The sequence below is a fragment of the Nymphaea colorata genome, chromosome 1 (genome assembly GCF_008831285.2).
Source record: "Nymphaea colorata isolate Beijing-Zhang1983 chromosome 1, ASM883128v2, whole genome shotgun sequence".
NCBI lineage: Eukaryota > Viridiplantae > Streptophyta > Magnoliopsida > Nymphaeales > Nymphaeaceae > Nymphaea > Nymphaea colorata.
Window position 1 is genome coordinate 19429699 of NC_045138.2, and position 28000 is coordinate 19457698.

At 38.0% G+C, this 28000-nt stretch overlaps 3 protein-coding genes across 3 annotated transcripts; 1 reads left to right on the forward strand and 2 right to left on the reverse strand.

Moving 5' to 3' along the window:
- Positions 1-1689: 1689 nt before the first annotated feature.
- Positions 1690-9533, reverse strand: LOC116245690 (uncharacterized). Its single transcript, XM_031617200.2, has 6 exons — positions 9296-9533; positions 6506-8772; positions 6229-6391; positions 2858-3021; positions 2469-2727; positions 1690-2365 (listed from the first exon to the last, which is right to left on the reverse strand). The coding sequence occupies exons 2-6, from the start codon at positions 8554-8556 to the stop codon at positions 2246-2248; spliced, it is 2757 nt and encodes a 918-aa protein (XP_031473060.1). The 5' UTR covers positions 8557-8772; positions 9296-9533; the 3' UTR covers positions 1690-2245.
- Positions 9534-16542: 7009 nt separating this feature from the next.
- Positions 16543-21272, reverse strand: LOC116263543 (protein transport protein SEC13 homolog B-like). The gene is made up of 2 exons (XM_031643284.2): positions 21074-21272; positions 16543-17735 (listed from the first exon to the last, which is right to left on the reverse strand). Exon 2 carries the CDS (start codon positions 17691-17693, stop codon positions 16770-16772), a length of 924 nt encoding a protein of 307 aa, XP_031499144.1. The 5' UTR covers positions 17694-17735; positions 21074-21272; the 3' UTR covers positions 16543-16769.
- Positions 21273-21350: 78 nt separating this feature from the next.
- Positions 21351-27742, forward strand: LOC116263550 (NADH dehydrogenase [ubiquinone] 1 beta subcomplex subunit 8, mitochondrial). The gene is made up of 5 exons (XM_031643291.2): positions 21351-21499; positions 23582-23739; positions 23871-23957; positions 24297-24392; positions 27425-27742. Exons 2-5 carry the CDS (start codon positions 23599-23601, stop codon positions 27479-27481), a joined length of 381 nt encoding a protein of 126 aa, XP_031499151.1. The 5' UTR covers positions 21351-21499; positions 23582-23598; the 3' UTR covers positions 27482-27742.
- Positions 27743-28000: the final 258 nt, after the last annotated feature.

The window sequence follows — 28000 nt, forward strand, 5'->3', positions numbered from 1 at the left end:
TATAGTTTATGTTTACAAACATCAAATTGAAGTTTAAGCAAAAGTGTCTCAAGGGTAAGGGTTTCAACATAGTAGAGGTCAGTCATTGATTCTATTCCCATGGGCATACACCCTTTTCATTAAATCATAAGGGCAGAAGTATTAGTATTCGGGCTTTGTGCTACTATGCTTGCCCAAAGTTTGGCAAGTGGGCCACAGGTGAGGCTCGAAGAGGTATGACATAGCTGGTTGGACCGATGACGGTTAAAAAGTCGTTTCATAGCTCAATTTTCATAGGCATCAACTCCTTACCCAAAGCCAATGCAGCCCTGGAGCCTAGAGGCAAGAGAATTTGGGGGGAGGGGAGCGAGGTTGGGGCGACCCTTGGCTTGCTTCTTGTCCCTTACTGGAGGATGGGATCTAATATTTGACTTGAATTTCGCTTCCCCAGGTTGGACGCTTTAAAACAGACAATACACAAATGTCTATAACGGAGTTTTGGAAAAACCTAATCAAGCACCATTTTCATCTGGGTTTCGATTTGACTCCAAATCTTTCAACAGATATCTGATTCAATTAAGGTGCAAGTGGTCCTTTCTGTGGATACAAATGGTCCAGTCCCAGGATTGCTAAGTCAATTGGATTTCAAACAAAACTGAACCATTTATATGGATCATTGTTAAATTAACATGGGTTGTTAATGGCTTCAAGGGGCATAGCATAGTTGGTCAGGCTAGGGGCACATGTCTCTAGTTTGATTCTCATGGGCATTATGCTCATGTGTCTTAAGGTGGTAGGGCGCAACATCCCAGTTAAAGGGTGCACCGTTGCTATCAGTGACACCGACACAACTCAGGACCCCAAAGGCAGGGAGAATGGGAGGCCTTCGGGCCTCGTTTCGGGCGGTGGGATGAACCGCTTAATGGATTTATTTTCTTAACAATCTGGATCGAAATTTTCTTTTTACTCCAAAAGTACTTCTATGGATCTTCTTTATGACAAATTAAGATGCTTGGCTGTTTAATATAATTCAACACATCAGTTAGGTGCACTTTCCATTTCAGTCCAAATTAGGCTTTTTGAAGTTAATAGTGGTTCCAAATGACCGATCCAAACATGATATTATAATCTTTGGAGTGGAGGTGGTATGCAAGTATTATACTCGCAATATACGGGCGCCCTTATGTGAGCAAGACCTAAATTTTAAATTCGGATCTCTAAATTCAGAAACTTGATCCGTGAAATTGTTGACCATGTGGCATCTCCCATTGGCCTTTCTTTGGAAAAAAGCTTTTTAAATTTATTTTGAGATTTTTAATTATGAAGCATATGCTTGCGAGTTATTTTATGAACTTCGGGAGTAAAAGGTTAATCCTTTAAACATTAAACAATTCTTTGTCAGTATAACACAAATTGAGCAATTTACATACGTTTCTGTTTTATTTTAAAACGAAAAATCCAACAATGAGGACATAAAACAAATTTATTATCATTTAATTTTAAGGTGGAAGTCAGAAAAATGGTCATTTCATGGGTCATACTCAATATGATCAGTTTGGAACCTACATGATCAGTTTGGAACCTTTCTCTTATTATCGCCAATTTTATGCTTGTTCCTGAAAATTTCCCTTAATTTTTTTAAGCAACATGATACACAAAGACAAGAAAGGCTATTGTTAATCGCAAGATATAAAATCTAAGAAGACATCGTACACCGTAAGCATGAGATGTTGTCATTGCACATAGAAAAAAGTATACAAGAAAAGTCTAGGTACAATATAGCAGCATTCCTTCTAGTAACAACTACCAACTATTAACACAAGTCACCTACTCCCTGTTCCTGCAAACCTGAGAAAGCCCTCCAAACAGCTTCACTTGGACAACACTCCCATAATTTACCATACACAAGTCCCAGGTTAACTTATTGAGAAACAAGTTTTTGCAGGCATAGTAACTTTCTGCCTCTACTTACAAAAGCTTTCTTCAACCTTTGCCAATGCTCCAAAATGTTCTACAAGCAAGCCCTTTTCATCTGCAGCAAAAAACCTCCTACCTCCTCGCTTCAATGATCTAGCAATGCATTTGATATTTCACAAGTAAAAGATAAACAAAACACAAAAAGAAAAAAAAGCCGATGTTTCTTCTTTATTACACTTCACATGGTCTTCTGAACTGCAAAACTGGACTTAAAAAGTACTAGCTGCATCCATGAACACCAAAAATCCATCACCAGATGCTCCTGGTGTGAAGCAACGGTCAAACCAACCTATGATATTTTATTGGTCTTCAAGCTGGTACAGGAAAGGATCCTTTTCCCATAAGGGCTACTCCTCAGAGCCGGAGCATGAGGCTTTATAGCATTTACAAGGGCAGCATGAATGGGGCCCTGGAGAAAACAAAGAACAAAGAATTTAGGTAATCAATGTACCGCAGGCTCAATTTAGGTTGGAATAACAAGCATGCAAAAGAGAATCTGATTTATCAAGAACCTTGGAATTGTTCAATGCTGACTGAACAACATAGTTTGCATAAGGATCTTGCAAAAGTTGCGGAAAGCGGGAATCAGCCATAAGTTCTGGAATAATACGGGCTGAAGCCTCCTCTGCAGCACACTTGAAACATTTCTCGACCACATTACTGCTAAATTTCTGTATGGACAAACATGCAAAATTTCCTTCCAGTTGGTCCATGACATGCGAATTTGCCCAAGGAAGATCAAGATCAAATACAAATTGCACCACATAGTTCCTGTAGAAAGTTTCAAAGAGAAACTCCATAAACAAATGCCTCGCAAGAAGAATGTAAATTTAACATGATATTATTCTTAAGAAATAACAATGCATGTTTCCAAGGCAAAATAGACTCCATGTATGCTTACCCAAATTGATCCTGTGACAGCATTAGTGCATGCACACCAATCTCACAAACTAAACGACGCCTTGGTTCACCATCAGAAAAGGTGAGGCATTTTTGCATCACACAACAACCGTGGCGATGAGTAGAAATTTCAACACAGTTGGCTACCGCAGCATCAAAGAGAAACTGTCAATCATAAATTTCAAGTTAGTAGTGATTGTCTGTCATTGATGCGCTATCATGGAATAATTTATAGTCAGAAGCAAATATAAAACGTTATAGATTATCGGTACAAAAGACAACACATTAACATAGAATCATGGACAATCAGTATGAATACACTGAACAATCATGTTACTCCCATCATAGGACATAACCATAGAGCTTCTAGTAGGAAAATTCAAAGAAATTAGAAAAAAGCCTACGAAAATTTGTTCAGAAAAAAATTGCTAGAATTTGCTTCATTTTTTACTTATGTAAGTGGTCACATCAAAATGGTAATGTGTTCCCCCCACAACCAGGTTTGCATCACAATGTTGAACTGCCCAGAAAAAACATCACATGATGAGTCTAGGAATCTTTAAGCTAAAACCAGTTTAATATGAACTTCTATTATCATTCACCCTCACAAAGGAAGAGTTACATATTTAATGAATAGTCTTTTGAAAAAAACATATATTTTTCCTGAGCACGTATAGAAACTGTAAATGTTTTACATTGATACTGTCAAAGGTAACACTTTAACAGGAACTTGCTTGTCTTTGTTATTGTACAAAAATTACTACCGGTTACAAGAAAAAATAAGAAGGCATTTCATCATGATGAAATTATATAAGCTAAAAAAATTGCAAAGTCAGCCCAATTCTGACTTCTAGTAAAAGGCTTTAATTTTTCAACCTTCAGCATGCTTATTATATTACATAGAAATTTCAGGGCACATAAGTGAAAACGGAATTTAATTTTAACTTTTTAACAACTAGCAAGAGTTAATTAATATTAAATAATCATATCATTTATTAAGGGGACAAAATAATTTAATTTTCTTTACTTCTTCCCAGTAATAGTCAAATCTGCAGTCTCCACTGCACACATGCATATTTTTCAGTTCATATTATAACATTTTTAACATTTCATCTTGATTTTTTTCTTGTCATGCTAAAGCCTTGACTAATGCAATTATGGAGGAACGTCAGCACAATGGTTAAAGTGAAAAAAGAACTAAGCAGGACAGTTCGCCAAAACAACCACATAAACCCTGCCCTCAGTATATCTCAACTGTCAAGAGAATACAGCAAGCTAGCATTCATACGGATTTAAAGAGAAAAAAAGAATTGAGTCAAACATTTTCCTCTTGCTTATGATAATATTTTGGTGCAGACAAGGTTTAGTACTTTAGTTAGCGCAAGCAAGATATGAGTTAACAGAATTCCATCAGATGACAAAGTCATTCATGCACATTCTATAATTTGCTGACTTTGTTTTCAAGGCCTCAAGCCTATTCATCTAAAAAGTAACAAAGCACAGAGAGACATTCAGAAATATAGGCTATCGAGCAAAATATATCAACAAAATACAAGATACCCTGATGTCATTAACTAAAATATTGGACCTTGCTGCAGCATCATGACTTGAAAAATCCGTACCCTAAATCAGGCAGATGCTGCTTCAGGATCAGTTTCATCCTCCACCAAGCCGATATGAAGCATCACACACAGCTCACTTATGTGTGTTTCTGTTTGCATGTGTTTAATTTTAGACATGTCCAATTTTTTTTGACTTAATTTTAAGTATATGAAATGTACAACTAAGAAATGTGCATACAAACTGCTCTAGCACATATTTACCACATGCAAGTCCATGACTGCTGTATCCTTACTGGTTCAAGCAAATGTGATTACTTATTCAGGATTTTAAATCAAAAGTCTGGCATACATTCATAAAGAATACAACTGAGACAAGGTTTGGAGAGATTGTTTGAAGCTCAGTAATTATTTCTTAATTAATGCTAGTTACCTTTTGATATCATTCCATTTAGCATTTTACATTTTTATGTAAAGATAGCTAAAGTTAACCAAAAAAATCTCATGATACACTTCATAAAAGCTGACACTAGCCAAGGCCAATTATACCAACCGTACAATCACATTTAACAAAAAGGGTACCTTCATGGCACATTAATCAACTTAAAACCATGTTAATACAGCCAAATAAGACTGGAAGGTGGCACTAAGCCCAGACCAACTAGACAATCATATAATTATTAAGAAGGCATCCACTTTTAGAAACATAGGATGGTCAATATTCCAATGTGACCTATTATTAAGAAACTTTTTGACAGTCTAATTCTCTCTGAAACTTGAAGAGTTATGGAGCACAAAAACCACACAGACTGGCTGAACTGCCTTTACCTGAAAAGTAATCTAGCTATGCAAAGGAAAAAACATATTAATTGTTGACAGTATATAAACCCATTACTTGAACATTGTGATGAAATGCCAAAATTCATGGAATGTTTATTTAATGGAAAACAAATCACTAAGTTTTCTATAAATGCAATGACTGGTTGAAATGGACCTCAATTGTCATGTCCATTCTTGGAAAGCTCTAAGGACAATAGGATAGAAAGGGGGTGGGATGGGGAGGGAACTTAGGATTGATCTAGCTCAGAAGGTCACAGCAATCGATGAACTGAGTGTATGCTCACCTGCTGCTGCTGATGAAAGTCATCCCACTGAAAGAAGTAGAATAAGTGCCCAAGGGCGCATCAAACCCAAAATCTCTGAAAGCCAATGAAGTTGCAACTCTATAAACTAGAAAATAGTTGCATCAATTTGTTTAGCCTCTAGTCATACATGTAGGCACAGACTACTATGCTTCACAATTCATTTTACATCAAACTGATAAAACGAAGGCGCTGAACTACCAACTAGCACACTGTGTTCAGGTTATTGATCTAAAATGGATTCTCTGCCTGAACGGTTTACAAACATGGGCTACCAAGGAAAAAGGCTTAGCATTCTAAATTTTTAAAAAAGAAACAAAAATGCATTTGCCTTTGGATATATAAACAGATGCAACTTTGCCAGTTTAAGAGCAGAAATGAAGGTCATATGAATAAGCAACATGCACCTTGAAAAGAGCCCATACAAAGCCAACCTGAATAGAGTAAACCACACATAAACCAAAGATTGCTATATCATCAAAAGCAAACACAAAAAATCATGGAGGAGTTCAGGTAATAAAGGCAGTTACAAGCAAATAACAAACACAATTTGGTGACTGAGTTGATAATGGAAAAAAAAGGCCTCTGCTAACCATGACATTTTACTGCTGTAATTATGACAACATGACCAAGACTCACATATGAAAATAACCATTAGCAGGCAAATTTACCTCATTGTACTTGTTGTCGAAGTATTGCAAGCAACGCTGGGCCACATGATTTCCATTTAAATCCTTCATTAATTTAACTACACCATCCTTAAGAGATGACACAACCATTACAATTTGCTCTGGGGTGTCAACAGTTTCTATGACTTTTTGCACAGCTCGAGTCCTACAGTTTGAAAGAGAAAACAGACAAGTCAGACAAGACACTAAGAAAGAGTATATTATACATCTAAGATTAATATTACTAGTATATTCATTGGTCTTGGGAAAAGAAACATACCCATGCATGTCAAGGGAGATTTGTGCGAGATCCCCAGGTGTTTTGGTAACAGCACGAACTACTTCCATCCTTTGGTTGGCAGTGCATACATCCAAGAGCTTCTGGACTAAATAATTTCCAAAAGGATCAGTCATCAGTTCAACTATGTGATCTATTATCTCAACAAAGATCTTCCGTGCATCTTCTCGGGTGCCATATTGGAACATATCTTGCAAGAACCGACAACCATGCTGATCCTTTGCGTAAGTGTAGATCTTTCCTTTAATTTCATCCAGTGAATTAATTTTCAGGAGCTGCCGTGACCTTGCTTCATGCAACTCCGACTTATCAGGGGAAGATCCTCCAGAGTTTTGGCCAGATAGTGGAAATGAGCCTGCAGTTCTAATAGATGAATTACGGTGGCAGTGGCCATTTGACAGAATCCTTCCATTTGAATGGGCATGGCATAAAGCTAGGTTATTGGGTGAAACTGAGCGGGGCTTCAAGCTATTCAATGGCTTTGCTCCATGAGACCTAGTCAGTATTTTTTCTGGGTAGATTGGCTTTGCTTCTTTTGCCAATACATCATAATCTTTCAAATCATTTGGTGAGCAGGGCATGCCACTCCTGAGTATCTGGTTCTGCCCATGAATGAATGGACAACTCTCTCCCCTACCACAGAAACCTTGAGCATAGTACCGGCAATGACTTCCACCTAGTAGCATAAGATTGGACTGGTTAAATCCTTGAGGAAGGGCATTGTCTCTCCAATACAAAGTTTGAGAGGGCTGTTCAACATGAGGAACAGGAAGTTCATAGTAAGTTTGACTGCAATTTTTGCTCAGAGATCCAATGGCTCCATTAGAAGGTGCTCGAAGCTGATTGTGAGACACAGTTCCTAGGTTCCGAAGCTGATGCAAGTAGGCACACTGCTGTTGCATTGCTCTGTGCCTATTTTCATCTACATGCTGCCATGGCATATGAGTGCCATTCAGATGTTGCACAGGCGTGTGTGAATGTCCATATTCTTGTGACTGCACAAATGGGGAACCCTGGGCATCCACAAAATACTGTTGCTGATATGCAGCACCAGGAAACTCAACCCCTGAGACAGGCACTCTTGGAAAAACTGGAAACGAGTGGATGCCTTTAGACATTTGAACTGGTCCTGAATATATGGGAAGATTATGTCTCTGCTCCCTAAAATTATTTGAAAATTCTTCAACTGGCAAACGGGGATCCACCTTATGCTTCTTTATATCATGGATATTGAGTTTCAAAAGCTTAGCATTTTCTTCCCTGTTTGCCTCTGCATTGAATTTATCCATGGAGTTCATATTTGTTAGGGAAGGAAACCTCATTCCATATGTATTGAACATCTCCAGGGGGTCTAATGTAGAATTTACAAAATTAACAGAGTTTACTCTATTGGGTGATGGAGGAACAGCTCCACCAAGTACTTCAAGGCCGGACTGTGACTTTTCAATTTGATCAGAAAATTGTCCTTCCATCGAAAATCCAGAATAAGGAAAGCCTTTATAGAGTACTGATGGTTCCATGTTTGGAATGTTATTGGCCCCGGCATTCAAGCTTAAATTAGCCAATGCAGATGTCAAAGACTGATCATCCGGTAAAGTAGACTCAATGATAAGGCTGCTAGCTTCCTGACCAACGCCTTCAGCTGGTGTTTGATGCCCTTTCTTAACAATGTCATTGGCGCCATTAAAAGTCTCTTCATTTTGTGTTTTTTGATTGAATGTGGTCTTCTGATTCAGTGCACCGTAAAAGCAAGGGAAAGAGCCAGACGAAACAGGTGAAACAAAAACAGGGGATACCGATACTGCATTAGCACCATGCTTAGATGATTGTGAAGCATGGTAGGAGTTAGTGAATGCATCAGAATGTGAGGTTTTTCGTATCGCTTGATCATTTAAAGGAGCCACAATGAAACTTGGTGATGAACTGATAATGCCAGATTCGTCTGAGTGAAGATTTCCGGCAGAAGTAGCAGTTGGAATCTCTCCCAAAAGCATCTCGAATTCTTCATCATCTTGTTCATTACCACCCCTCATCTTGTGCAATATAATGGATTACTAAATTCTCTAAAACGAATTTGCAGAGCCAGCTCTATCAATCCCCAATGCAGATCGACTCACTCAGCCTTAAACCCCTCCAAAAACCAAACTCAGAAATCTTAAAACCGTGCTGTAATTGAGAACCTAAAAAATCCTGACGTCTTCTTGTGATCAGAAATCACGCTGCTCAAGGGAGGCCAATACTTCTTCGTGCTGGAAAAAAAGAATAAAAAAATGAGAAATTCAGGACCACCTCAACCACTGCATTCAACCCAAAAAAAGCGGCAGAACAGAACAATAATCACAAGAACAACAAAACAACAATCAACTGCTCAAAAACAGTTATTATAGGCGAGAAAGCAATCGAAACACAATCAGAGTCATCGGAACCCGATCCCCACCAAGAAATTCAATAAGAAATAAGCACCAAGAAATCATAAATTGATCGCCCGAAATTTCTGCAACCAGTATTCAGAAAGTCCAATCGGACCAGCAAAAACCCAATTAACGGATTACAATCAAAATGCACCACGCATCAATAACCCCCTAAAGAAACGATCATCATCGTCAAAAACGAGAAAACAAGCGCAACCAGCAAAAGTAAAGACAACGCAACGGAAAAACCCGTTCTAGAGAACAATCGGCAGCGTCACAAAAGATTTAGATGGATTAAAAGCAAGATAGAATACAGAAGACAAATAAGAAAAAGTGCGTTTTAGATTACTACTGTTAGTACCTCCATTAGATAAGCATTTCAGGGTCCTAAGAGGCATTGAAGAGTGAGGCCCAAATAGAAAGAGACACACACAGAGACAGAAAGAGGGAGAAGGAGAGGTTTTTGTGTGACTTAATGAGCAATGCAAAGGGAATGAATGGTGGGATAGGTGAGGGTCATGAGAAGGGCGGCGTATGAGAGAAGAGGAAGGAGAGAGGATTCAAAGGAAGAGAGAGAGAGAGAGAGAGAGCGTGCATGAGTTTGGTAACTTTTGGTTTGATATTGCTTTGTCATTGGAATATAACGGCAAAATTAAATATTTAATTTCTATTTCTTCTCTGTTTCAATTTCATATATATAAACAAACGCGGACGCGTAAAAGTATCGACACATTAAAAGTACAAGAAGAAACTTAGAAACTGCCATTTTCTATCATTCGCAGAGAATACCAAATGTAAATACAGAGTTTTAAAAGACGAATTTAGAAGGTGATAAGCTCTCCAAAATTATCTCTCCCAGTCAGTTACAATTAAAAAGATTTCACAGATAAATCAAATCCAAACTACTCAACTGAACGATTTCTAATTTCCTTTTCTTTATCATTCGTTCTATATAAAATTCCAGAAAATAACGGTGGACCTAAACCTTGACGAACCCCCACATCTCAAACTCGACGAGTCTTATGCTTGTTCATTCCAAAACAATAAACAAACGCAAAAAAAAAATACTGATTTTTCATTTGGGGACTTCCGGCTTCTACCAAAAGGAATAGAACAAGTCATCTTCTTTCTAAAAATTGTGAAGATACTCTTTTTTTTACCTCTCCTTTTTCCTTTTCATGATTGATATGATAGTTTAAACCATAGGGAAATTACTCCCTTTCTCCAACAAGCTACCAATAAGCCACTTTGCTTCATTCATCCATTCATTCATGCATGCATGCACAAGAACACAGCCATTACATTGTTGTTGGTTTGGTTTATTTTCAGAAGTCCTCTTGATTTGACTGTACCTCAATTTTAACTTAAACTAATATCAAATTTGAATCATGTTGTTTCGCCGTCACAGCAACATGACCGACTCTTTTGAAAGGAAAACTCTAGGTGAGCCTTCACCGCCATGCAAACCCACCCTTGAACTTGATTTTGGTTTAGTGGAGGGAATCGAGTGATCTGTTCTTTAGTCCTGAAGTCCAAAGCTGCTTCAAAACCTTGTTCACCGTTTGCTACTGTCCTACTCTTAGTTTCACTCTTAAAAGGTTATAAATTACCTGCTTCATGTTTCACTTTCACCCCCCGCGCCAACAAACTAGGGATAAAAAATCTCATTGGGAAACTTTAAATGTACGAGGGCGTTTGATGCGTGTTGCAGTCCGAGTAGAACAAACGACGGTGTTCGTTCCGAGGGCACTGAGGAACGCACTCTCGCTAGTCTACCAAAGGGGCTGAACGAAGGAACAAAACAGATTGTCCCGTGCACATGGTGTTCTGTTCTTCGCATCAAACATCCTCATATTAGGTGTTCCCCTGCAAGAAACAACCAAAACAGTGGGGACTCCGTGGTTCATGTGCGCGTGTAACACCATGAAAGACAATGGAGTTGATGCAGAGAATTTTACGTAGAAGACAAACATGAAATATTCACTCAAACATTATGTCGGACGGACACGGACACGACACAAAAATGATGTGTAATTGTCAGTAAAATGGGATGTGAACAGATTTTTTCCTTTTTTGGGATTTAACACACTGATATATAGTGCTAAAAATGTGTTTGTATAAAATATTTTCCTTTTTTAAGTAGATTAAAATTGGTATTAAGTTCTAAAAAGTAACATGAATAAATTATCGTGCCCCTGTGATCCGGGATGGGTTGTCCGTCCGAGCCGGTCTTAAATTTGACCGAGGCATTCTGGGTCTGTTCCCACATCTTTCATAGTTAATCAGGAAATGTTCAGAAAAAATCAGCTGTTTGGAAGATGTCATGCTTTTGAAAATGATATATGCTTTTAATGCAATATCTAACGCCCTCATAATTTAAACATTACTTGTTCTTTATTTATATATTGGTGATGTCTCAGAAAGGCTTTAAAAACGTGCCGAAATTTTCATTGGAAATTTTTCGTGAGGTGAGAATGAGAGGTTTGACAATGATGTGGGTCAATTTGGATCTGGATCTGCTTCAAACCAAAGTGAGTCTGGATTTGGAACAGATATCTTTGGCTGGGGTCTTAGAGATCCTGTCAATGACGTACCCGAACCCAGTGGGATAACGTTCTCCAGCCGCTGCAGGATTTTGGTTGGAGTGATATCCAGATCCAGATCCAGACAAAAACTAAATCTGGATCTACCAAGCATTGGTTTTATATGTGTAACTTGACTTGTAGTATATTGGCCGACGCAGAAATCCATACTCACTGCGTGCTGCGTTCAAATCCACTTACTGACAGGATCTTATTGCTTGTGCGTGGAAATCCCACGCACTTGCTTTGGATTTTGATTAGATCTCAGATCATGATCTGAACCGTTTACATCACTAAGTCGGTAGTTCCGGATCTACCCCTTCTGTTGATGCCACTGGCTGTGGACCAGAATACAGTTGACGAGGATCCAATGAAGCGGATCCAAAGTATTTGTCAGAATGAAGCACTGAAAATGTCCAGGTCCATTTTAATTCCATACGTAATCACATCTGAAATATTAGCATCGTTCTCCCATGGGCGATATTGGGGTCTGAAGGGATCCAAAGTGACAGTCCGTGAAATTTGGATCTGGATCCAGGCCAAAATAGATCCATGACCATTTGTACTCAATATGTCATGCCCAAATCCATAAAACAGAGGCACATGATATGGATCTATTCATGACCCAGACCGGCGTTTCTTATCCACACTAAGGCCCAAACTTCAGTTCAAAGATTTAAAGTTCTCTTGCACTCTCCTGCCCAAAGTCACTAGGTCCAAACAGACTAACTGTAACCCAACTAACATGCTCCATTTTGGGCCTATTTCTGGACCCAGTCCTGGTCATCCATACTCCTGAATTGGGTCCTAGACTTAGAGTCAGTTTTGAACTTAAGACTGTGAGGATCTTGGATTTGGGCATAATCTCAGACCGATAAGTGCAGTCCAAACATAAGATTTTGTTTCATTCTTCTATTATCAAGAACAGAATCCAACTTGAAATGCCTGTTAGTCTCGCATCCTGAATCCAAAATCAAATTTTAGACTGAGAACTGTGACAGTTATTCCGATACAAAATCATAAAACCAATGGTAGATTCATATCCAGGGAAGCCAATGGGCCATATTTGATCCAAAAACTGATCCAAACCTACCCGCTAGTTAGATGCAGCAAATCAAATCGGATCGGACCATTATTACCAACAAACGGACAAACATCCCCCATTAGAACATCGATCCAGATCCCAATCTCAATTGGATGGGAACGGTCGGATCCGATCTATTTAGATCCGACGCAAGTCAAATTGAGATCACAGATCCGACCCGTTCAAATTGCCGAACTACACTATAGAGCCGTTATAAATGGCATGACTTGGTGCTCGTACCGCACAACTCGAACGGTCCAACAACCTCACTAATTACCGGGAACGGAACTCCATAAATTGTGTTGAAAACTGGAAAAATAAAAAGAAAGAAAAAAAATGCAGGAGTTTTTCGTTGCATTTATTAATTTTTTCTATTATTAAGTTTCTAGCCAAATAATTAAATGCTCATAAATGGCCCTTTTCTCTCTCGCAGAATTCGAACGGCTCAGTCACATTAGGAAATAATTCCTTCCCATTACATAGACATTTCTCTAAATTTCTTCATGATGTATTGATTTTAGCCGTTCGTTAAATGTGATCAAATGATACACAAACAAGGAGATGACACTTTTTATAACTACATGGTGGCTTTAGAGGGGAAGCATTGATTATTGATGTCAATACATTTTATTTGGATTTGATATCTGACTGAATTGCTTAAAAAAGATCGGATACATAACAAAAGTAACGTTCAATTGGATTTGGATTGGAGAAATGACATCTATTCAGCAACATCTCTCTCTCTCTCTCTTTCTCTCTACCTTCAGTAGCTCTCTCATTCTTTTTATATTTTTCCAAATGATCCAATTAACTAGTGAATGATCATAGACATAATGAAATCATTGAATTATAAAAGAAAAACATAGCATGTAGCATGTTATATATATATATATATATATATATATAAAGAGAGAGAGAAAGAGAAAGAGAAAGAGTAAACGAATCACCAGGTCAGCTGATTCTCGACCAATTCAAATGAGTCTAAGAGGAGTCTTGGCTTAGACCTGAGCACTGAGCCGGGCCCAACATAGTTGGTAAACTTGAAAATCAGACTCGAAACGTCTGTTAATCGGGTCAGCATGTCAGTGGGTGGGCTTGGACTCGGTGGATCAAGTATTTGGACTCAGACCAACAATGCAACTGAGTCACCGGGTCCCAAACTATTGGCAACATCTCTCTCACTACCCTCAGCTCATTCTTTTTATTTTTTCCCAAATAATCCAATTAACTACTGAATGATCAGACATAATGAAATCACTGAATTATATGTATATATATATATATATATATATATATATATATATATATATATATATATATATATATATATATATATATAATTGTGACCTAAAAAGTAAAAACCTACCTAATAAAAATGGAAATACTCGTCTACGAAGTAGGAAAGAAGGTAGGCCAATGGGCTTCGACTAACTGCCCAGTTACGACAAGTGACTACGTTGAAAACAGAAGGCGTAGAAAAAAGTTACTTTTTCCTTTTACTCATTCTTTTGTTTTCTTTTTCTTTTGTGGAAGGAAGGAGCATTTCTCACAACTTACAATGATGAATAAGGTTTGAAAGTCACATAATTTGACGTCTTGCAACATGCCGAGATTTGACTTGCCATTTATGTTTGCCGAAAGTGAGGCTCATATCAGAAAAAAGAAAAAATGTGAAGTTCATTTTTGGATTTATGCCCTCGAAAGTGGGACCTGAGCTGGAAATGTCTCTGACTGCCTTTTTATTAGTTACTCCTTCAAGGCATAACTGTCCTTCTACTTGTTCTTAATAACTACCATTAGGACCCGCTTGATTGCCTAGATAAATTATCTCGAGCGCCCGATATCTTGAACCCTAGCACACTAGTGGCACAACCAGGATTTTTTTTCACTAAAAAGCACTTGAGTTGGGGACATAAGTTAAATTTGGTGTCAGCATAGCATGTAATTTTTGAGTCATGAAAATGAGACCTTGGGACGCTTTAATAAGATTTTTATTGGGTTGATATGGGCAATTGCCCACACCAGCCAACAAGTGGCTCGGCCATTAAAGCACACCATACCCACTCAAAGTTTGAAAATCCTTGAAACTTTTTTCAAACTAAGCTGCCTTTTTTGTTTTTTGCAATCAAACACGTCCTTAGAATGAGAATTATGAGATGGGTGTTTACGTGGATTCTTTTTGCAACCATTAGCAAAGTAAAACAACCAATTCGCAGTGGCCGGTTATTGTTAAGCTACTGTTTTCAGGATTCTTTTACAAACCATTAACAAAGAAAAAGAAATACAGTAATCGGCAATAATCGAATGGTGCAAGCATCATTTCGTAATATGAACCGTAAACGTACATCACATTGAAAATAAGGTAATATTACATGTCATTTGCATTTGTTGGATCGAGTTCAAGATCGTCAAGTTTCATGCCGAATTGGGATTGAATTTTAGTAAAAGAAGGAAAAGGAACTGATGATCCTCATAAAAAATAAATAGACGATCATCCTTGCTCTCTTCAAACCGAACAAACAGTGACAGATAGAGTCGAACCCATTCCCCAAAAATCCTTCTGGATATTCCCAAATGTCTTGGTTATTCCTGGAACGTGAAAAAGCAGAAGAATAATCATTTGTTTCAAAAAAAATCGATGAATTTCTGGGGAATCCTACAAAAAACAATTGGTTGCAGGAATGAAACTTGGATACGATTCAGATCCGACACACTTGGATTTAATATGACTGTTATTATTTGGATTCATAACCTAATTTCAAAGAAGCCGAAACCCTTCCCCTTGGCCTAAGGGTCCAAGGCTGATTTGGGTTATAGTTGAACTCATGGGTACTCTCTTCAATTTAGTGTGCTACTCTCTTCAATTCTGTGAATAGCACTTGTCACCATTTGTATCGTAGAGGAGTAGTGTTCATGGGAATCGAAACTGATGACTAGTCTTTCATGAGCTCATCAACCCGACCAACTATGCTCTTCTCCTTCCGGCATTCACAACTTAATTTGAAGGAGTGGTTTTGTAAAACTTGATCTGATCCGAGGTTGACTAACTTGAGATCAGACACGCTAAATTGAAGTTTTGTTAGGTTTTGGAGTCGGTTCAAACTCAAATTTCAACGTCGAAGTCCACAATGCGTCAAGAGCAAACCGTAATTGGGTCCCATATTCTTTGCCAAATCCTGCTACTGGCGTTCAGATTTTGATCAATAACTGGTAGGATGTGGAAGAAAAACTGGTATCACCGGTGCATTCCATTCATTGACTGAAAAGTTAGGTGCATTCTGTTAGAAAAACAGGTAACAGCGACGCATCACATTCATTGTCTGCAAATTTAGGTGCCTTATGAAGCAGCAGATAAGAAAAAAAAAAACGAAGAAAACTCTCATTTCCGTTCCTTCTCTAGGGCGGGTTGCATGTTTTACTGTTTTTGTCATTTTCCAAAATCCATTGGATACTTTGGTTATTTTCTAAAATATCACTTTCATTTTTCTTTCGTTGTTTTGTGGAGAGAAGTCCTCCTTTCGAGTACAATATCATTTGTAATTTTGAGCTCTTACCATGCAGATCCTGGCTCAAAAATATAAACTTCTCAGCCGATTCTCTGGGTCTGATTCAAAGTAGCAATACCTCTAGCGGCTACAGTTCATTTGCTAATGGTTATTATATACTAAATATAAAAGATTAAACCAAAAAGTATAAAGTATATGATACTTCACATTAAAATGTTCCCACCTGCTGACCAGATCAGCAAGAGTTACTCGACTTTAGCGTGTCGGTTAGCAAGAAATTTATTTCAGGCAGATCTTTTTTGTCTGTACGGTCGTTGAAAATTTTAAGACAAATAGTGACGCCCCGACTTTGTTTTACTGGAATTTTCAAGGCAACAGTGTGACGCGTGAAAAAATTCACGTGGAAGGGTAAAAGTTCATCTGTGGAAGGGTCACATGATTCCTAATTCTCATCATCTTCCAAATGGTGAGTAAACGTATAATTTCAATACTGAACTAAGCCACAAAACAAACAGTTAGTCCAGCAAGCGCAGTGTCAAGAGAAACTAATTAGGCAAAGCCAGCCATCCGCAACTTACCAACGACAGCAAGAAGAAAAAGGAGAAGACAGTAGCAGAAGAAAAAGAATCGGAAAAAGAAGCACTCGAAGAAAATTAGCTATTTCTATGGCTCCACTGTCGTAACCTGCTGCCATTGACCATCTACTGCTTCTTTCCACAGTGAGACTTCATTATTTCCGTTAGCAACGGCCAATATATTCCCAGTCAGTGACCAAGACACCCTCCAAACCGGTGTTTTGAAATCCTTCAGAACCTTGCCCTCCCACTGGTCACCTTCCTTTCCCGCAGTCCATATCACCACTGAGCCATCTTGAGAAGCACTAGCAATTGTCGACTTTGGGAGCCCAAGGTTAGGTGCCCAAGCTACATCTCTGACCCAATCCGAGTGCTTTTGGAGTGCAGGAAAACAATCCATCTTCCACGCCCCATTGTACAACTTCCATATCTTAACAGTATTGTCACAACCCCCAGATGCTAGTTTATGCACTAGATCCAGAGGACTGGAGCCAACCAGTGTGCCTGGAGCTGTGGCAGGAGCCCATGAAACAGAAGTGACACCAACAGCATGTGCTTGATCAATCCTGGCAGTATCCCAGCCACCATCTGCACGAGCAGTGAAGATGGAGATATTTCCATCAGAAGAACCACAAGCCAAACAGAGGCCTAGCTCATGGGGTGCCCACGAGATGGAATTAACAGAGGCCTTATGGTCCGTAAAAACATGAGCTTGTACCCATTCATTCTGTTGAGTTGCTTCCTTCCAGATGATAACACGGCCATCATAAGAGCAAGATGCAAGAATAGGTCCGAACTTTGGGTGTGCCCAGGCAACTTGCCAAACGGGGCCCTGGTGGCCACTAAGTGTTGCCAAGAGCTGCTGAGAGGAGGTAGAACCGGAACTGCTGCTCAGGCCAAAGATTTTGATGGTAGTATCTGAAGATGCAGTTGCTAATCGCTTGCCATAGTAATCCATGGCAACGTCATGCACAACATCCTTGTGACCAGATTCAATCTTCTGAGAAGACATCTTTACTTCAACCAACGTATCAACGAATCAAAATTACTGTTTCTGAAAAAGCACACAAACAAGTGGATGATCAATAAAAAAGAAGCATTGCAAAGAAAAAAAAAAGATTGTACATTAAAGTTTTTAAGAAAGAAATGAAGGAGGTATTAAACAAATTTAAACTAAATTAAAAAAATGTAACAAATGTGATCGAACTTCACGCTACCAACACACAAGACAGAAGGATCATCCACATAATTCTGATAGAAAACTATTTATTAGATCAGATATAAAGTTACATGGTAAACGACAAACGGGAATTTATGAAACTACCTAAACCTTGCAAGAGGAAGTTCTTTCTTTTGAATTCTAAAAGGAAAAATTATGAAAACATACTTCTAATTTCCTTTGCAATGAACACCAAGGACAACAATAACAGAAAAATTGATTTTATTATTATATGTCAAGAATGAGATGAAGGCGAATAAAATTCCACATAACTCACATGTTGGAAATTAACTAGATAAGAAAAAGACAAAAAGAAAATCATGAGTCTGCATCTTGAGAAAATTCTTTTGTTATATAAATACATCTATATACTCATTAGGTTTTTCTATGAGAATGAGGAGATGGCTCCCTTCCTTCACTAAAATCAATTGAAGAATGAGGAATACAACAAACGAAAATTATTTATATCTGACCAGGGAACAATCCTGCAAGCAATGCAAGGATCTCATTCATTCCCCAAGTTTTCTAGCTGGAAGCCCTAAGTTTTGGAAACTGCAGGTCCATCCTGATCCACCAGATCACCAATCTATTTCATTCTCTCTCCTTCTTCTGCATGTCAATATCGTGCTAAGAAACCACCAACCTTGAGAAAAATTCCTGATGTACCTGCTATAATCATTGGTTGTGGCACTCCAGGTAGGCATTAACAGAAATGAAAAGGTCTGCCCTTTCTCCAAAAGCCTTCTAATAGATGGGCAAGAACACAAAGGATTTCAGCTGGTAAAGCCACCCTCAACAAAGGATTTGAGCTGTAAAGCCACCCTCAACGGGTAAGTTACCATAGGAAAACCATCACAGCAGGAACTAAACCTTAAGCATTACTTGACAAGATGAAACTATTAATTATCATGTCACTTACATGTAACTATGTAAGTGTAGTTTCCAGAGAACTATGGCTTTTCACCTAAAATTGGTGCCATGAATACTTTGAAAGGTTTGCTTTTGGGACAAAAATGTTTAAGGTTTATTCACTATGCTGCTCCCCATCCGCTAACACTTCCAATCTTGTAAGGTGGTGTTTCTAACCCTTGTCTCTGACTTGGTAGCACACTTAACCTGATTCACCAGCTTACTTAAATATAACCATATATTTCAATAGATTCCTCATTCTGACCAGTCCTTTTTGCACCTTCAGTTCACCTGCCCAAGAAATTAGTGATGGAAATTCTTACGCGACACATACTTAGTCAAAAAGATAACAGGTATGCCAGGTCAAAACTGAAAGGCAAGACTAACACCCTATGTATATGGAAGGACGTGAAGACATTCCTATATCAAAGATTTTGAGAAATCTTTAGTGCCTTATATAACTGTGTGTCATACTGCTGATGGTCCTTTTAGGTGCGAAAAAAAGCTGGCTATGGGGCAGGTTGGAATCAGCCAATCCAAACATTGGAGTCAGTTTTAGATCGTGTCACTATAATTGTCTAATCGATATCAAGGCGAAGTTCAACATCCAGATTTGGGTCCCACATGCACAGACACTTGTGACATAAGGAGTAAGGACTTGAAAATAGTCCTGCTTAGAAAATTCTAACAAATCCTCATGCGCTTAAACCATACTATGAAGTGTTCTAAAAAGAGTGACATGACGTGACCGCTTTCAGCTTCTTAGCGAAGAGGCGGAGTCAATAACGCCTATAGGTCAATAAATAAGGAACTTATCAAGCTACAAGTGCACCATGAAGTGAGGTGCTTACATATCCATTTATTGCAGTGATTCTATATTCTCTGTAAACTCCACTTTTCATCTACTTTTGTGCTTTAATCAGTTTGTAGTTTGTACCATGTCATTTTTTCCTTTTCTAACTCATTTTTTCTGTACATTTTTTATTAATTTTGTGGTATGCTCCCCGTACATTCTTTGTGGCTAATACTCCTAAATATTGGCATAAAAAAATAATACAGTAGTAATGGAAAAAATAAATGAAAATGATGAGTCGCATTGCTAGGAGATGGACTAAGAAGTAAGAACAGTTTTTCTTGTCCTTAGTCGCTATAGTTGTGCATGTAGTTATTGTATTCAACGAGTATACATAGCAGCCAGCACTGGCTGTTCCCCAATGAGGTCAGAATTCTAAAAATGAAGAAAATAAATATTGAAATTCAAATTCCAAAACAAGATTATTTCTGTATTTAGCATTGATTTTTATACTTAAACCCTCATTTCAAATGAATGGAGCACGTTTATGTTAACCACTAGATCCGGTCATTTTACATAGTCAAGCGAAAATGATGGGAACAATAATACATAGGAAAGTTAAAATGACATGAAATGGAAACAAGCATGACATCTTAGCACATGGATATTATCTTTGAGAAGAATCAATTTGCAATAACACAGCTGAAAAATCAGTGCCATCTGAATACAGAAGAAGCGGGAAAAGAGGATTAATTGTACAAAGTTAATTTTGCACATTCTCAAGTCTTGCAGTTAATCAGTCCAAGAACCACAGAAGAACTAAGAACTTCACAGATTACAGAATCTCCGAAGGCCAGCTAAGAAAGACTAGAAAACATCAACATGGATATACAGCAGAGATCGAGAGGAAGAAGAGAAAGCAAAACAGAACTGACTGAAAAAAAAAAAGACGAGAAAAAGAAGCAAGTCTGGAAAAAAATCAATACTCCAACACCCCAATCCCCAAATCTTGCAGTAGCTACCAAGATCTGCAAATCGACTGAATTTCATTATGTGAATGTTCAATATACTTTCTCGTTTCAATATACATTCACATAATGAAATTCAAATTATGTCAACCAAATTATTTTCCAGATCTGCAAATCGACTGAATTTCCACAGTTTCCTCACCAGCCATAAGCATGACGAGGAAACACGAAGTGCCGCTCTAAATCAAATCAACAACCGATTTCCCGACAATCTATCAGTTAGAAACAGAAAATGACCTACATACAACATTTTAGATACACAATCATGAAAAATACCGACCGCCCACGGCTTGTATTCAATTTACGAAAGATCAAAAGCCAGGGCCTATCCAGGACCAAAAACAAAAATGCAAAGCACATGCACAAACACAACACAAAAACGCGAAAAAAATTGCAGTATATAGATCAAATATCAAGTGATCCGAGCAGGAGAGAGAGAGTACCCGTCTGTGATAGGAAGGTATCGGAGAGGCTGGATGGCCGAGAAGATTTGAGAGAGAGTACCCGCCTTTGATAGGAAGATGCGGAGAGATGGCCGGATTCCCGCGACGATTTTTTGGGGGAGAGAGAGGGAGAGAGAGAGAGAGAGAGCAAAAGGGGAGAGTCGGAGAACGGAGACGCACGCCGGGCCTGTTGGCAGGGTCAAATGGGTCGGGTCATATATCTGGATTTGGGTATGAGTGGAACAGGTAGACACAAATCGGATCCGATCAAAAGCTCTTGTCGAGGCCAGGGGCCAGAGGGACGTGAAACGGTCCGGGTCGGTTGGATTCAAGTCCTGACCCGTATCATTACCTCGATATGGAGCCTGCTCCCTTCAGCGTTCACTCGCTCGTTCGTCGGCCCTCTCTCTCTACTTGCCGGCAGAGGTATCTCTCTCACTCTCTCCCCCCCTCTATCTGACGCGATTGATTTCTTTAAGTCAGTTCCGAAACGGTAGCGTTTAACCAGGGATTGCCACGCTTAGTGTTTGATAGACATGCTTCTTTCAGTTTATGTTTGTGATTTGGGGATTAGGGCGTCGTTTCGAATCTGATTTCATTTCATGAGCTGTGGCTATGGAAAACGTATGTTTTATCACTTTGATCTGGTTTCGTTAAAAGGAGCGGGCGCCAGTTTCTGGTAACTTGTTAATCATGTGCTTACTCTTTACACACTTTGATTCTAGCTGGTGATCGTTTGTGTGGTGTAGGCAGGGTAATGCCGTCTGCATTTACAGTGTTTCTGATGTCAATTGTGGGAAAAGATCCGTATTGGCGCCATAAGATGGGAAAGATGAGCAAAAGGAAATGAGAAATGATTATATATCAGACCGACTAGAAAAACTGCCCCTTCCCTGTACATGGGCACATTTGAAAATCTTCGCACGATTATGAACAATCAAGGATTATGGTGAAAAGAAAACGAAAAAATTGGAGAAACGTAGTCCCGTTAAGTGTATGGGAAATGCTGCTCGCGGAAGTTGGTCTAAAAAGCAAAGAAACTCTTATTCAGCCGTCCTGTGATGTGCTCCACTCTGATTTTAGCTTTTTTTTTCTTTGATATATTTTACTTATTTTGTTATTATATTTTGTAAATTTGAATTTCATTATGTGAATGTTCAATATACTTTTTATTGTTCTGGTTTTTAAATTTTTTACTTGACTAGATGTTCCTGATATTATCTATAACTTATTCCGAAAGCTACATTATCATGAAATTTCACTTCGTGGAGGCATAACCCAGATTGATTTCCCGAGGACCTTTATTTTATCCGCTATTCTGGCTGATTTTCCAATCCTTTTGAGTAACAACTGCATTGTCACATAAAAAGTGTATTATTAAAAAAAAAACGCGTATAGTACCGCAATAAGTCAGCCATATAAAACGACAATTAGACGTGCCTTTTTTTTACAAAATGCCAGAAAATAAAAAACGTGAAAGAACACAATATATGCGTTTTTTTGTATTTTTCCATATTTTCATTATTTTTTATTTTTTATAATTTACAGGATTTGTTATATATTTTAATTTTTTTTTAAAAAATTTGCCAAGATTTTCTCGAGATATTCCCGAGATATACAATTTTGCAGCATTATACTCCATAAATTCCTCGCCGTATAATACCCATATACAATATATGTGACAATGGTAACAAGTGGATGCATAAACCGATTCGTTTAACTACATTGTGGTTATTGCAGGACCAACTTTCATTTCTGAACATATAGTAATGATCTTGTTGTTGTGTCACATTTTTGGGAGTTTTACTGTTGTTTTCTTCTGACTTAAATTGAATTTAAGTTCACTTGGACTGTCTGTCTAAATATTTTTAAAACCTAATTTAAATTCATGGAAGTTGATTTATAAACAATTATTCCGACTATGTTTCCCCTTTTCATATTTTTCCATTTTCGTTTCTGTTTAATATTCAACTGCTTTTTTCCAGATTCTGTTTGGAAACATTTTTTAGTTAGTCTTGTTGGAACTTGGAAATGATTAAATTTGTTTTGATTCTGCATAATTTGTCAGTAAATTTTAATTGGATAATGATTTTAGTTACATTGGAGGGCATCACGTAGCTAACTTGTTTCTGAGATTGATCATGCTTGTCTGAACTCTGAACATGTTTGAAGTCTAGTTTTATGTAGCGTTTAAATTCTTTTCCGTTTTATATGCAGCTAATGTCTCGGTGACATGAATTTTTTTTCTCCAGCACTCATTTTCTCTCTGTTATCTAGAACCAGGTTATGTTAGATGAACTGCTATCACTGCTATTCACCTTTTTACTGGCTACATGTTTATTTCCTGATAAAAGCCAAGTATATTATTTCTTAGTTTTTTCAAATGGAAAACTTATGTAGTTTTGACTTGTTTGCCATCAACATCTCTCTCTCTCTCTCTCCCTACACCCCCCCCCCCCTGTGCTACACACATATTATTTATGTCTATTTTATATGTGTTTCTTGCAGATTATTCTCTCCCAAAAATGGCTGGGAAACTGTGTAATATGGCTACACGGATCATGGGTGGCAGTAGTCTGGTTGGGCGGTCGTTGTCCTCATCTTCTCTGCATTTTCGTTCTGGCATGGGTCTGCCCGTTGGGAAACACATAGTTCCTGATAAGCCTGTACGTTTGATTAATGAAGATTAGACAAACCTGTCCGTTATATCTTATATGTGTTTTGGCCTTTTAAGGCCTTACTGTGTATTCATGTTTGTCTTCTTTGATTTCCTTTTTCTTTATCCATTTTGTTTCAGCTTCCGGTGAATGATGAGCTAATTTGGGACAACGGAACCCCATTCCCAGAACCTTGCATAGATCGTATTGCCCCCACAGTTGGAAAGGTAAAATCTTGGTTTGCTTCTATAAGACATAATTGTTGAAAAGTGGACCGTTCACCGGTTACTACAGCCCTTGTTGCACATTTAGACCCTTTCAACTCTTGTTGTGTTTGAGTTTGACATTAGGACATTCAATGGACATGTGAACCTCTCAATTGAACCTATGATATTCCTTCTCTTTCTTCTATTTCCTTTATCCTTGGCTGAGGTCCTCTGTCTTTTTGAATTTATCAGTAGATTTGCTTGCGTGTTTTTGAAATTACAATTATACTTTATATTTATATATTTATTTCTGAATTTTCACTTTTTGTTTTTTTTTAATTGTTTGATAATCTTCATCAGTACGAGGCTTTGGCTTGGATGTGTGGAGGTTTAGGCTTTTTTGCAGGCCTTGCACTGTTAGCTGTCTGGAATGACAAGGCTTCAAAAATACCCTTTGTAAGTTTGGTTGTTCCTCAATTTTTAGTTTGTGTTGTGTCATCTGTTTTGTGCTTGTGGAGTTGGCTGTTTTTCTCTAATTTTACATCATCTATATGTGAGATAGTAACACCAATTCTACGGGATGTTAGCTGTTTGTTTAAAACATTAGTGTGATGCATATAGGTGTTTGTTTATGGGATAAATGCAGCTTATATGAGTTTTCCTGGTGAAGCAGGAATCTGCTTTTTCACCGAACAAACACATGTATGGGTGACATACTATTTCTATTATTTGGTAGAGAGCTTGTCATGCTGTTCTTTATAGACTTTATTATTATTAAGTTGAAACGTGTGAATGACAGAGGGACTACAACTGCTGTTTTATCAGATTTGGGGTGATTGGTTAGATGTTCGTCGGCGAAGCTGGTTAAGCTAGCCTTGTAAATGGATTACATTAGTTGATGCCTGGTAATTACAAGTGGCCTATCGAAGACTAACTTCCCAACTTGGTTGACAATAGCATCTCAAAATGATTGTTTCATGCTTTTAATATACAAATATATGTTATGTATAGTAATGGTGGACAATATTGTGTGAATTATGTTTTAAAAACTGCAGCTTCTTTTGCAAGTGTATGAATGTAGGCCACGCATGCCTTGAGGGGCATAGGGTAGCTGGTCGGGCTGGTGGACGGGTTAGAGCCTGATTGTCAACTCATTTCCCATGGATGCTGCTCCTTTAGACTGAAAATAGTGGAATCATGACATTAAAGTTGATGAGTGTACTGTATGTCTTGAAGCAGCCTTGGATCCTGGGAACAGGGTGAAGAGAGGAGCGCTTTGGCCCTTCTTTAGGCAGCTCCAACTTACCTGAATGTAGGCTGGGTATGAAAATTAAGGAGCCTGTTGTACTGGAGCCTCTTTGTACCCAACTTTTTCTTTACTGGTGCCAGAAATGGTCACACTGAGTGGATCTGTAAATCAAATTTTTAGACTAAATTAAGTTTCCATGCTTGAATATAAGAAACTGTCTTTAGATTTCATCATACATCACAGTGACAATTTGAACTAATTCGTATAGATGAACCCACAAATCAAAAGGAGCCCTCTCTCCTTTTTCAGAGTATTGTTTTTCTATAAGAGTACTTAACCTGTTGACTTTCTTTCTTTCTGGGTTTACACATGTCTCTCCATCCGATGATTGAAAACTAGTTGATATACTTGACACTATTAAATGGTTAGCACAATTTACATACTCTCTCTCTCTCTCTATTATATATATATATAAAGATTCATTGATTCAGCACCTCACTTTGTATTGGTGTCCGATTAGCTTTCTGAAATCTGACTTAGATATGAACTTAGAATGTCAAAATCTATAGGTTTGAAAAGAAATGTATTAGATGCACATATTGGGCATTCTAGTTTTTTTAGAATGGCTTTAAGTTTGTCAGAGATTGAGAGGTTATATCTGTTCATGGGATATCAATGGTCCTTGTTCTTTCTTTACCAATAAGTTTTCAAGTTCATGGGTGGAGTCAGATTTCAAAAAATTTGCCAAAATCTTCCTGAAATGGCAGGATTACAAAAACCAGATACATGCTGAATATACATATATATATGATATAGGATGTGGATTTTTCTTTCTGTCCAGATGCTCTGGCCTGTGACACACACAGCCCAATGCATTGCATGACTGTGTGTGAGAGGGTGGAACATCATATATATATATATATATAGTCAGTGAACAACGACTCTTGTAGATAGACGGTTGAGAAAAAAAGCAAGGAGATAAAGGTGTAAACTAATGTTAGATTACAAAAATGCCCGTCACTTTTTTTCCTTTTTTTTTTCTCTTAACCGTCCATCATGTTGGATCGGGCAGTGCATATTAGATGGTGGGGTGACTCTAAAAAGCTAGAGTCACCATTTACCTATATATATATATATAATATAATATGGACGGTTGTCTATGGCTGAATGGTGACTATGCCTGAAAAATCCAACCTTGTAGAATGTTCAAAAATTTATATGCATAAGAAAAATGTTGAGTTCCAACTTGTGGATGTGATTCTGTGACCCTTCAATTGCAACCAATATAAGCCAGTGATTTTGATTTATTATAAAATCTGATCTATTTTTGGATGACTTTATATGCATATAGATTTGGGACTTTTACATCCATTCATACAATTGGATTTCATAGAAACCTGCTAATGAATGGCCATGGCCACTAAGGGTAGACAACTGAATTCATTTATCTCTCTCTCTCTCTCTCTCTCTCGCACACACACACACACACACACATGTTATAACGTTGCTATGGTGCTCTTTGCTCCTTGTTTGATAACCACATCCATTCTGGGTCCCATCTCAAAACTTGAGTGTAATCTTGGTTCGAGTAGCATTAGTTATATTGGTAAGTTGTCAAAATAGAAAGTTGAGCCTTGGTCGTTCCAGATCATAAAAAGAGTTGGTCCAAATCAGTCCAATTTAACTGACTAAAAGTAAATAAAAATATGTATACAGAAACAGATACAAAGTTGACACACTCTCATATGTATATAATATGCACACACAAAGAATGCCTATGTTTCAGGAAGTAGTTGGCTGACAGACGGCTAGGTTGACTAGTAGACTAGTCTGACCAACTAGTTGTTCGTTTGACCACACAATTTGGTTGACAACCGATACAACTGACTAAGTCAATATCTTAACTAAAAGCTTTCGGGTTACTTGGGAGATTACTCTTGCAGCATCCCGCCTACATTAATCCTCCTTTCTGTTTTAAGTAGGTCACTTTGCAATTTGTCTGTTTTCCTGTTGGATCCTCTTTGGTCTGATGTATCAGATAGTTTACTTTTTCCATAGGAAACACATTCTCCTTTGGAACTGAAGTAGTTGATGGATTTACCTTTTCCTTCAAAAACTGTGCGTTGTTTAAATGTTAATCATGATTACTGTGAGCATCTTGCTGAATGTGGACTAAATAGCCAAGCAAGTTTTTCCATCATCAGCTACTGAGGTGCTGTTTGTAATTTTCTACATGCAGACACCAAAAGTCTATCCATTCGACAATCTACGGGTGGAGCTTGGAGGCGAACCATGAGCTTTTAGTTTTGAATCCACAATTTCGCAGATGATATCTTAGTTCATTTGAATTTCTTCTGAACTGATGCAGGTGAAAGAATATAGCAATCCGATCAGCTTTATTATGTGTTTTTTTTTTTTTTCTCTTTGGTTGATTCAGGTTCGACTGGACAAGGGTTGTTTCCAAAAGTTCTTTGCTTGTTAAAAGATACGAAGATCCTGATTGTGAATAATGAAAACGGAGTTTAATAAAGGGATGCTGGTCTCTGATGTTGCTCTAGGATCTGTGTTGGACGGAAACTTGTATTCAAATTTATATTTGGATAGGTATTACTATTACCCAGTCAGGTCTGGGACTTCTATGCCATCTTTCTTTTCATATCTCTTCTCAGTGGACTGCTCTGAGGGCGAGAGATAGCAAATAATTCTTTTTATCTTTTCCAGACCATAATCTATAGTTTAACAACTTGGTTGCGTTGGATGGCCATTCATCTTTGAAATTTATGCAATCTAACCGTGATGGTTATATGCGGTTCCG